General features: G+C 43.3%; 1 protein-coding gene across 2 annotated transcripts in view; it reads right to left on the bottom strand.

Moving 5' to 3' along the window:
* ZKSCAN1 (zinc finger with KRAB and SCAN domains 1) overlaps nt 1-12,407 on the bottom strand; it is a 34,697-nt gene that overhangs the window by 3,202 nt on the left and 19,088 nt on the right. The window contains exon 6 of one of the 2 annotated variants that reach the window (XM_055292429.2): nt 2,661-11,316. The exons of the other annotated variant lie outside the window; for it this stretch is intronic. Within the exon in view, the coding sequence (XP_055148404.1) occupies nt 10,424-11,316 (893 nt within the window). The 3' untranslated portion in view covers nt 2,661-10,423. Of the gene's footprint in view, nt 1-2,660; nt 11,317-12,407 lie in introns of those variants that run through there. 2 annotated transcript variants of the gene reach the window in all.

The following is a 12,407-nucleotide window of genomic DNA, read 5'->3' as shown; positions in this document are numbered from 1 at the left end:
AAAATCTAGGCATAGTGGTGCATGCCTGTAGTCCCAGCTGAGGCTGAGATAGGAGGATTGCTTGAGTCCAGGAGGTTGAGGCTGCAGTGAGCCATGATCGTGCCACTGCGCTCCAGCCTGAGCAACAGAACAAGACCTTGTCTTACAAAAATAAAGAAAAATAAAATCCAGTTCTGGGTCGGGCACAGTGGCTCACGCCTGTAATCCCAGCACTTTGGGAGGCCAAGGTGGGAGGATTGCTTGAGGACAGGAGTTCGAGACCAGCCTAGGCAACATAGGAGGACCCCCATCTCTATAAAAGAAAAAATAATTATTAAAAAAAATAGGGCTGGGTGTGGTGGCTCACACCTGTGAGGCCAAGACAGGCAGATCACTTGAGCCCAAGAGTTCAAGACCAGCTTGGGAAATAGCCAGACTGTCTCTACAAAAAATATCCAAAAAAGGCCGGGTGCAGTGGCTCACGCCTGTAATCCCAGCACTTTGGGAGGCCAAGGCGGGCGGATCACGAGGTCAGGAGATCGAGACCATCCTGGCTAACACTATGAAACCCCGTCTCTACTAAAAAATACAAAAAAAGTTAGCTGGGCGCAGTGGTGGGCACCTGGAGTCCCAGCTACTCCGGAGGCCGAGGCAGGAGAATGGCGGGAACCTGGGAGGCGGAGCTTGCAGTGAGCCGAGATCGCGCCACTGCACTCCAGCCTGGGAGACAGAGTGAGACTCTGTCTCAAAAAAAAAAAAAATACCCCAAAAAATTACCTGGGTGTGGTGGTGGTGTGTGTGTGTGTGTATGTATATATACCTATATACATACATGTACATGTATGTATATACATACATGTATATATACATGCATGTATATAGGTATATACACATACATATATGTATACACATACATGTATATGTATATACACACATGCACGCATATACATGTACATGTATGTATATATACGTGTGTATATATACATACATGTGCATGTATATATATATACACATATATGTGTATATACATATACATATACGCCCATATACATGTGTATCTATACATATATACGTACACGTGTATATATAATAAAAATACATATGAGACCTATGACCATCCTAGCAAATTATCAAACCTGAGACTGAGGAGAGGATTGTGGAAGCCCTTGATTTATAGCCGGTCCAAAGCACAGGTGAAAACTCGGAAAGTAAGACTGGCGTCTGAAATGGGAGCAGTCTTGAGGGACTGAGCCCACAATCTGTGGAGTCTGCACCAGTTACAGGTAGTGTCAGAATTGAATTGAATTGTAGGGCACCAGTTGGTGTCCAGAGAATTGGTTGGTGTATGAAAAAAATCACACATTGTGTCAGAAGTGTGAGTAAAAACAGTTCACAGATGTGTTTGTTTGTTTTTTTTTTTTTTTTTTTTTTTTTTTTTTTTAATTATCAATTATCCATTTAAATAAAAGGAAAAGCAGAGGCATAGGGAAAGGAAAATAACAGCCAAAATATATTGATGACATCTGATACCTTTGCTTCTACATTAACAGATTTATCTTTCTAATTGTATTTATCCTTGGTCACTGTTAAAATTTACTGAGTTTTTCTGAGCACACATAGTAGTGAAGCCTGAGATACTAAAAATTACGGCAGCTAGGACCTTACGTAGGTAATTGAGATGGACCAAATTGTGAACACCAGCATTATGAATTCAGAGAGAATCTTTTTCTTCTCCTTTGTTTCTTTTAGAGGATTCTGCAGATTGGGAAAAAGAACTGCAGCAGGAACTTCAAGAATATGAAGTGGTGACAGAATCACTGTGGCAAGAGGATGGCATAAGCCCAGGAGGCTAAGGCTACGGTGAACCATGCTCATACCACCGTAATCCAGTGTGGGTAGCAGAACCCTACCCTGTCTCATAAAACAGTAACAGAAATCTTTCAAAAAAAAAAAAAAAAAAAATGACTAACTTCAGCAATCTAAAAACAAAAGAGAACCCTCACAGATGTGTTTGGATGCCTCCAGGACACAACCTCACATCCTCCCAGTTCACCCTTTTTTTTTTTTTGAGACGAAGTCTCACTGTGTTGCCCAAGCTGGAGTGGAGTGCACTGCAACCTCCCCATCCTGGGTTCAAGTGATTCTCCTGCCTCAGCCTCCCGAGTAGCTGGGACTCCAGGCGCCCGCCACCACGCCTGGCTAATTTTTGTATTTTTAGTAGAGAGGGGGTTTCACCATGTTGGCCAGGCTGGTCTCAAACTCCTGACCTCAGGTGATCTGCCTGCCTTGGCCTCCCAAAGTGCAGGGATTACAGGCATAAGCCACCACGGCTGGCCATGTCTATCACTCTTAAAGAGTCTGTTGTTATCAGTAATTCCATATGGGGAGAGGGTATAATGAGGCATGTCTGGCTCCCCCTTCCCATCATGGCCTGAACTAGTTTTTCAGGTTAACTTTGAATGCCCTTGGCTGAGAGGAGAGGTCCATTCAGGTGACTGGGAAGCCTTTGAAATTTAATTTTGGTTTACGAAGTAAACAGATAGTTTTGCGTGAGAATTTTGTCTGTGGGTCGCAGCTCCAGTCTTTTAACTTTGAAATACTTTTTTTCTTCACCCCCAATGTGTATTTATGCAACCAAGGATGACAAAAACAAAAAACAAAAAACAAACCAGCACAAGCACTGCCACCTAGAGATGATAATTTATTGTTTTACCATGACTCAGAAGAGAAACAACATAAAGAGAATATTACAAATCCCCACAATTTCCTTCCCCAACCTCGCTACTCTTAACATTTCTTTATCAGATGCCACTGGCTTCCTAAAATGGACCACTGACTATGTATGTGTACACATTTCATTATGCTGCCTTTTCTCTTATGATTAAAACTTTAGCCCTCATTCGAGGTTTCCAATGGTTACTTTTAGTGGAGGAGTTCCCTAGCTTTTAAGAAACCACTTTTCCTCTAAGATTCCATTATTTATTGAAAGAAGTCTTTCTAGAAATGTTAAGGAGGATTTTAAATGAACACATTCAATTAAAAAAAATCACGTATTGAACATCTACCAAGCATCTGGACTCTTCGGAACCTAGTAAAATGAAAAAATCCAGTTTTAACAACAGTAACTTCATTCTGCGGGTATACAGAGACAAGCACGTTTCTTCTTTTGGTCTAACTTATTCTAAACGAAGAAGCTGGGAAGTGACAAAACAGGACAGGTTGTTTTTAATCCAGTCTACAAATAAACAAGACAATGCCTGAGTTAGCTCTCTATATAGATTTAGGCTTATGCTGACCTCGTTGTAAAATCTGTATTTAACTAAAAGTTAATAAAAATATGTATGTTCATTTTAAAATAATTACTGATTTTGCTTGGCTATCCCACCCCTTACCCCCAAACTCATATATTTTTAGGACAAGATTTTCCTGCATAACCACAACCTGTCTCCTCCCACCCCACCCCCCTCATAGACGTTTTCAAATAAGAACCCCTGCGATCAGCAGAAGCATCTCTAATCTAACATGCTTTGTCCTCGCTAGGGCAGGCTAAAAGCTTTAAAAAGCAGCCGGATGCTCTTCTCTGGTTGAGGTGAGGGGAAGGTGCTCGGGTACCAACCCCAGCACACCCCAACAGCCTTTCCTCGGCCCCTCCTCAGGACTCCTAATTACTCTTTCTCAGCCTGGAGTGCGGGGCTGTTACCGTCCTCTTCCCCCTTCTCCTTCCATACCGCACTTAACCTTGCTGGAAGACTTAATGATGGTGATTTAGGGCAACTGTGGCTGCTTGGACCCTTCCCCGGACCAAAGGAACTTAAAACCCAAACCTGACACTGGAATGAAATCCAAGTTTCTAAATATCAACTTTCAATCACTCACAGATCTCACTCTATCTTAAAATACTCAGCTTCACTCCTTAATGAGTGCTCACTGAAGGGAGAAAATTCCATTTTAAAAACGTATTCACTTTACTGATTACTGTGCAATCTGAATTAAGTCATGATTCTTTAGTAAATGGAGGTGAGAATCTCAGATTCAAATCGTCAGAGACCATGATTTAGAAGTCTACCAAACACCCAGTTTCCTTCCACTGTTTTAGGGTAACAGGAAAACATGAGATTGGGGTGGTGTCCGCTATTAAATGGAACCACACAATCATGAAATTCAGTTCTCATGTTAAGATATTCTGGATTCTGGGATGTCAAAAGTATTTCCCAAACTTTTGTTTGACCTGCAGAGTTGGAGATGGCTTACCTCCCTATAACTTCAAGTTTGTTTCACAAAGCTTTGAAAAGTAAAACAGATGATTTCATTTTCAGATAATAAAAAATCTGAATAGCAAAATAATTGCTTTTAAATGTACAGTAGTGTGTCCATTCTAAAAAAAAAACCCTAAATCTATGTTAGAAAAACATTTCAAACAATAATGCCTTTTATTAAATTCTCCAGTAGTTGAAATAAAAATCTACCCTAATTTCTACGAAATGATCTATTTATATCACTGACTTTTCTTTTTCTCTGATTCTATATTTCATTTAACAATCTGCAGACTTTCACCCGATTTCCCAGATGGGAAAACCCCAGCCCCCTCATATCTCTGAGAAGTTGCTCAGAGTAGGACACAGAGAAATATGGCCCCCACTCCGGGAAGTACTGCTGTGACTGTTTAAGTGTATTTCAGTACTGTTACTCCAATTCATACACAAAGTCTTCCATGAGGATGGTAGGATGAACCTGGTTAGCTGGCTTTGGATAAGTAGATCAGCATGACTACCTGGAATAAAAGTGACTGACTCTAGGATAAAAATTAAAAAAAGATTCTTTCACAGCAACGAGTCTTCGCAAAACCTCTCTCCTAATAATCACAAACCAGGGAAAGAAAAGTAGGAGCAAGGAACACAGGAACATAGCCAAAGGGAATATTGCAAAATGCTTCTCAAGCTTCATCAGACAGACTTCCTGCAATGCCACGACTGGATGCATCTGCACACAATTCCGGGAAATGCTCACCTTGCTGTTCTCCTATCCCCAATTTTCTTTCTTTTTTTTTTTCTTTTGAGACAGAGAGTCTCACTCTGTCACCCAGGCTGGAGTGCAGTGGTGCAATCTCGGGTCACTGCAACCTCTGCCTCCCAGATTCAGGTGATTCTCCTGCTTCAGCCTCCCGAGTAGCTGGGACTACAGGCGCCCACCACCATGCCCAGCTAATTTTTGTGTTTTTAGTAGAGACCTTTCACCACGTTGGCCAGGCTGGTCTCAAACTCCTGACCTCAAGTGATCCGCCTGCCTCCGCCTCCCAAAGTGCTGAGATTACAGGAGTGAGCCACCGTGCCCAGCCAGTCCTATCCCCAACTTTTTTTTTTTGACATGGAGTCTCACTCTGTTGCCCAGGCTGGAGTGCAGTGGCGCCATCTTGGCTCACTGCAACCTCCGCCTCCCATGTTCAAGCAATTCTCCTGCCTCAGCCTCCCGAGTAGCTGGGACTACAGGCGCCCGCCACCATGCCCAGCTAATTTTTTGTATTTTTAGTAGAGACGGGGTTTCACCATGTTAGCCAGGATGGTCTCGATCTCCTGACCTTGTGATCCACCCGCCTTGGTCTCCCAAAGTGCTGGGATTACAGGCCTGAGCTACTGTGCCCAGACTTATGCCCAATTTTCTAAGCATAAGGATTTAAGAGTTAGTGGGAAAACATGACTTACGGTTTAAGAGAACCTGGTCAGCTGAAGCAGTCCCACTTGGCCATTCCAGTACACTTCCTACTCTCGCTTCATGGAGAAGACCCTCTACTGGAGAATCCATCCCCTTTGCACACAGTGGTCACCTGACAGCTCAGAGGTCAACTTCTTGGTTTTGAGGAAAAATTCAAAAGGCTGCACTTTTTTTTTTTTTTTTTTTGAGACGGAGTCTCGTTCCGTCGCCCAGGCTGGAGTGCAGTGGCGCAATCTCGGCTCACTGCAAGCTCCGCCTTCCGGGTTCACGCCATTCTCCTGCCTCAGCCTCTCCGAGTAGCTGGGACTACAGGCGCCCGCCACCATTCCCGGCTAATTTTTTGTATTTTTAGTAGAGACGGGGTTTCACAGTGGTCTCGATCTCCTGACCTCGTGATCCGCCCACCTCGGCCTCCCAAAGTGCTGGGATTACAAGCGTGAGCCACCGCGCCTGGCCAAGGCTGCACATGTTTAAAGGAGTTGCTCCATTTCAGTGCCCCATTAGCCTGTCTTTCCTCAGAAATTTACCAATCTCTTGATGTGATAAGCACCAAACTATGAAGCTTTTCCCTTCATCTCCCCGCTGCTCCGTTCTGTGAACCGACTTTTTGTCTACAACCACACTGATTTCTTCACTGTTTGCTCCGAAACTTCACCATTTTTGAGTGATGTGTTCTGTCAAATAGGCTAAAATAAAATACAGAATCTGCTTACAGGTAATACACGGAACAATAACAAGGGACTGAGGGTACAAAACACACACGGACATTATGGTCATATAAAATATAAAGAAGTACCTAATATTAACAATTTTTGTAAGAAGTGGCACATTTTGCTACTTTTTTAAAGCATTTCCCCACTTTTTTTTTCCATCTGTAGATCCTCTGAAGTTAAGATTGAGCTTCCCCCCCCTTTTTTTTTTTTGATACGGAATCTCGCTCTGTCACCCAGGCTGGAGCACAGTGGCATGATCTTGGCTCACTGCAACCTCCGCCTCCCAGGTTCAAGCGATTCTCCTGCCTCAGCCTCCCAAGTAGCTGGGACTACAGGCGCGCACCACTGCGCCCAGCTAATTTTTTTTTGTATTTTTAATAGAGACAGGGTTTCACCATGTTGGCCAGGCTGGTCTTGAACTGTTGACCTTGTGATCCGCCCGCCTCGGCCTCCCAAAGTGCTGGGATTACAAGGCGTGAGCCACCGTGCCCGGCCAAGATTGAGCTCCCTCTTGCAATGTTTCTCATATTCATCACATGATTGGAACATACCAACAGAATTCATTTTCTGTCTGAAGCAATGAGTGCTATACATAAAAGTTTTCCTCACATATAATATTCATCAAGTTTATTTACAGTATAAGCTTTCTGGTGCTAAGGGCTGAGATGTGATTAAAGGCTTTGCCGTATTCATCACATTCAGGAGGCTCCTTTCTGGAATAAATTCTCTGATGTCTATGTGAACTGTCCCACGTATCATACGTCAATCTCTCTACACATATTTAGCAGTTTCACTTTTATGCCTTTAATATTAAGTGCTTTACATGTCAATTTGTCTGATAGATCGATAATCTCAGGTTTTAGCCTTGCCTGCCAGGCTGGAGTAAAAACAAATACCCCACAACCTGAGGATTTTACTTCTCTTCCTGGCAAGGGTAGGGTATATATTGAAAAACTCTTCAAAAATTTCCATTAGGACAACTAGCATGCTAATGGTTAACTGTAGAATGTTTCAACTGTTAACAGACTTCAGTGGGCCAAGAACTTTTTAATGACTATCTTGAATGCCAATTAGATGTTGCAAGCGTTTTTGACCATGACCCAATTACACTTTGCACTGAGCATCTGATAAACGAATGCACTGCAAGTGGTTTTAATAAACAGTTGTAGCCTGTTTTCTTCAGAAAACACATCTTCAGATAGCTGCTTCAAGGAGAGCATGTGGCTGAAGATCCGAAGCAACCCTAGTGGCAGCCATCCAACAAAGTCAAGATGTCCCCATGAAATGGAATTAAATGTGAGGGCACAGGTCACATTTAACCTTCATTTAAAAACAAAACTCAAAAGTGATGGCTGAATTATATCAGCATGTAGTTGTGGCTGAAAGAAAAAAAACAAAGGCCAATGTAAACATGACCAAAGTCCTTTCCCTCTTGAAAAATAAGTGCTTGGGTTGTTGCCTGGAGTTCCACACCTCACTTTCTTACTTTCAGTTTCTTTTCTTTTTTTTTTTTTTGAGATGTAGTTTTGCTCGTCACCCAGGCTGGAGTGCAGTGGCGCAATCTTGGCTCACTGCAACCTCTGCCTCCTGGGTTCAAGTGATTCTCCTGCCTCAGCCTCCCAAGTAGCTGGGATTACAGGCGCCCACCATCATGCCTGGCTAATTTTTATATTTTTAGTAGAGACGGGATTTTACCACGTTGGCCAGGCTGGTCTCAAAACTCCTGACCTCAGGTGATCCGCTCACCTTGGCCTCCCAAAGTGCTGGGATTACAGGCGTGAGCCACCGCGCCTGGTCTCAGTTGCTTTCTAGAGGGCAAAAGTCCTTGCTCAAAAGCACAGGAGTTTTCTACAAAACCATTGCTGTGGCTTATTCTTTGAAGAAAATCCTTAAAACATTTTCTGCCTCCACTCTAGTTACTTAGGTATACTCTTCTGGAGTCATGGGTTTTTCTTCCGTTGCATGGGTAGAAATATCCTAGTGACTGGCTGACTTGCAACATGTTTTCCCAAGTAATGCTGACGAAACTGCTTAGAAGCTATAGGGAAGCTGTGGTTGGTTTAAGTCATAAAGCCAAGGAGAGGCCAAAGAATGACCACTGTGCAGAGTTTTAGCTCCCACTTTGTTGGTTCCATATAAAACCATTTGGTCTCATGGACTTTAGCTGCTGATCAGTGAATGATTGATGAGTAATAGTTTTAGTATACGTTTCTCAAGGGAAAGTCTCAAACTATATATGGGGTTCTCTTGTTATGGGGAGGTCACACTAATAGTCTTGAGGTTTGTTCTATGTTTCTGTTTCCGCAGGGCTGTCCTAGCCTTGGGTAGGACCCTTGTCCTACTTGAGTGGCGATGACTACTTACACAGCTCACAATCTCCTGTGTGTGAAAGTCTCCTGCCATCAGCTTCTAGGTAGCCAGTTGCACCCCACACACAGACGATGGGACCAGTGAAAGTTTCATAACCTCACCTCAGTCTTTAGTGATAAGAAGCAGAAAAGTCACTGTGCAGTATGACAATGACACAGCCAGCCACATCTCAGTACACTGCTGAGTTTCTCAGAGCAACAAAATACATTTAGTAATTGCCAGTGAACAACTAATGCTTTTGCAAAGTTACTGGAACAGCGTGGGAAAAAACACTCCCTACCACATTCCTTTTTCTGAAAAGCAACAAAAATCACATCTTCTGAACTCCAGTATCTAAGTTACAAATGATTCAGAAAATCCCCAAATCATCATACTGTTCAGCAGCTAACTGAAAAGAATTCTAAGAGCTTCGCCACAGAAAGATGTCAAAAAAAAAAAGACCTTCATCAGTGTTCATATTTTTCTTCAAGATGACGATGATAAAGTCATTTCTGACATTCCATGGTATTTACTCACTGTTTAGAATGTCTATGCAGGTGGCTGACTAGTGCCTTTCATTTATATTTGGAACAAAAATAGCATCAGACCCTAGAGGTTGAGCATGCCTTGTGGCTACGAAGGTCCTCTTTAGAAGCTGGGCCAGGCTACCATATTTCAGGGACTCATGATTCACAGGCCTTTATCACACATGTAGAAGTCCTGTAGAAGTCAGCCTGAATGAGTGCCTCTTAGGTGTTCAGTACTTACTATGTCCAGCACTGTGCTGGCAGGGATAGAAATATATCCCTTGACAACCGAATCTTTTTTGGGGGTTGGGGGGTGATTAAAAACTTCATACATGAAACAATGAAGGATTAAAAAGACAGTATACAATCAAGTGCTAACTTGTGGAGAAATGCATTTAGGAGTGCGATAGTGCTTTAGGGATTTCAAGAAGGGAGAGATGTATTTTGAGTTGTTGTTGCCATTTCAGTAGAACTGATCTCAGAGATGAGGATAGAACCATCTACATTTATTGCAGTCCTTTGGAACTGTAGACTGGTGCACATACCCTCTTTCGGGAAGAGATAGAAATCTTTGGTTTGATACTGATTAGCACAGTCCTAGATTTCTACAGCTTTGGTAGGCTACCAGTGATCGTATATATAACTTATCGTATATATAACTAGCTTGAGCAGCATGTCCCAATGTCGTTTTTGTTTTCACTGTCCCTCTTTTTTGAGAAATAAGCAGGATGTTGGCCAAAGTAGGGCTTGTTTGCAGCAAGTAGCATCCGAACCTCTGTAATACGTTCGTGGAGCCAATCTTGATCTTTTAACTATTATGTTGTGGTTGCCGAGAGTCCAAGAGTGCCTTAAAGGTATCCTCCTTACTGAAAAGCTTGACATTTCACTATGCATGTGCTTTTATCTTCTGTGGAAATCTCACGTGGATTATCCATAAGCTTTTCCCTGCAGGGGCTGTGTGGAAGGATTAAATGCCCAACTACTACATAAAGGCAGAACACTGCTGATATGACTAGAAGGATCCTTAAGTGTGATTTTTGTTTTTTAATCCGTTGAGGCTGTATTTCTTTCTCCCTCCAGGGGCACACATCTCTGAAATAATTTTAGAAACAAAAGGTGGAAATGGCTTGATGGCAAATTCTTCCTTTACACACAACTTTTCAGGAACGCGCCAAATGCATCAAGGGAGGCTGGGCTATACTCAGAGGCTCTCTCTCTGGCATGGATTCTGTGATGCAGAGTGAGGGTGGAGCTGCGGGTGAAGGCCTTGCCACACTTAGTGCACTTGTAGGGCTTTTCTCGAGTGTGAATTCTCCGATGCAAAATCAGGTATGAGTTTCGGTTGAAAGCTTTTCCACATTCACTACATTCATAGGGTTTCTCCCCCGTGTGAATTCTCTGATGCTTGGTGAGGTCTGAGCTCTGGCTGAAGGCCTTCCCACACTCGTTACATTCATAAGGTTTCTCTCCAGAGTGGATGCGCTGATGGAGGATGAGATTGGAACTGTGGCTGAAGGCCTTGCCACACTCGTTACATTCATGAGGCTTCTCTCCTGTGTGGATCCTCTGATGCAGGACAAGGTTGGAGTTAAGACTGAAGGCTTTCCCACACTCACTACATTCATAGGGCTTTTCTCCAGTGTGGATTATTTTATGGCGGATAAGGCTTGAACTTCTCGTGAAGCATTTACCACATTCATCACATCTGTGAGACTTTGTTCCCGTGGGAACTTCTTCAGGGGTGGTGAAGTTGGAGCTCAGACTGAAGCTTCTTCCCAATCCTTTCCCCTTCTCCCTTGGACCTCTCTCTCCTGTGGTGGTTTTTTTGTCCTTTCCTGTAGCTGGCCCTGAATCTCTCTTCTCTTTCCCGGTTTTCTCCTCAGGGTTTTTCTGCTGTCTTTCTCCTGTTTTGCCCTCCTGGTCACGTTTCTCTCCAAACTCTTTCTGGAATCTTCCTGCTGTCTCCCCGCATGATGCCGAATCTTCCGTGGTTTCAGCCTTTGAGGTTGACTCCTCGTTCTCATTTCCGTTTTCACCACCTGACACAATAAATAGAAAATTCAAATCGCACCTTTTTCTTTTGAATATACAGGTGGATCAAGCGACAGTTTCCCGGGAAGCTTCTACACGGCTGCAAAATGACTTTGCAATATTTTTATTTTTATTTCCTTTGAGACAGAGTCTCGCTCTGTTGCCCAGGCTGGAGTGCAGTGACGTGATCTTGGTTCACTGCAACCTCTGCTTCCCAGGTTCAAGCAATTCTCGTGCCTCAGCCTCCCAAGTAGCTGGGACTACAGGTGCATGCTACCACGCCTCGGTAACTTTTGTATTTTTTTAGTAGACACAGAGTTTCACCATGTTGGCCAGGCTGCTCTCAAACTCCTGACCTCAGGTGATCCACCTGCCCTGGCCTCCCAAAGTGATGGGATTACAGGCGTGAGCCACTGCACCCAGCCTGACTTCACAATATTAATTGGAGATAAAACAGGAGAAAAACAAGGGGAAAAACTGGGACAACAGGAAGATCTGTTGTCCTAGCTTTGGAACAACAAAAATTTGGAAAATGAGAGCGCAGGCAAAGAGTAGAGAGTAAGGGGAAATGACAACAGAGGGAGCATGGGGAGAGGACGGGAAGAAACAGACACAAGGGGAATGAGCAGAGGGAAGAGAACAAATCACAGCAGGAGGGTAGGGATGAGAAGCAGGAGCCTTCAGAGGTCACAGGTCTATTACTGGATCACCTGATAATTAATTGGAAGGTTTATGTATACATTTAAAACATCATGTTCCATTTCTAACAAGTATTCATAAGTTCAAAAAAAGAACAGATCTTTCATAGAAAATGATTAGTGGTATTAGCAGAAAGAAAGGAATAGTAAATATTTCTCCAATTCTGTGAGTTTTCTATCAACAAGCTGATGATTAATAGGCAAACAAGAAACTTTGTTTTGTTTTTGAGACAGAGTCTTGTTCTGTCACCCAGGCCGGAGTACAGTGGCATGAGTACAGCTCACTGCAGCCTCGATCTCCTGGGCTCAAGTGATCCTCCTGCCTCAGCCTCCCAAGTAGCTGGGACTACAGAGGCCTGCACCACCCCGCCTGGCTAATTTTTAAAAATTTTTGTAGAGAC

The sequence above is a fragment of the Symphalangus syndactylus genome, chromosome 9, assembly GCF_028878055.3.
Source record: "Symphalangus syndactylus isolate Jambi chromosome 9, NHGRI_mSymSyn1-v2.1_pri, whole genome shotgun sequence".
NCBI lineage: Eukaryota > Metazoa > Chordata > Mammalia > Primates > Hylobatidae > Symphalangus > Symphalangus syndactylus.
The sequence above is the reverse complement of the archived record's forward strand: the minus strand, read 5'-3'. Positions and strand labels throughout refer to the sequence as shown.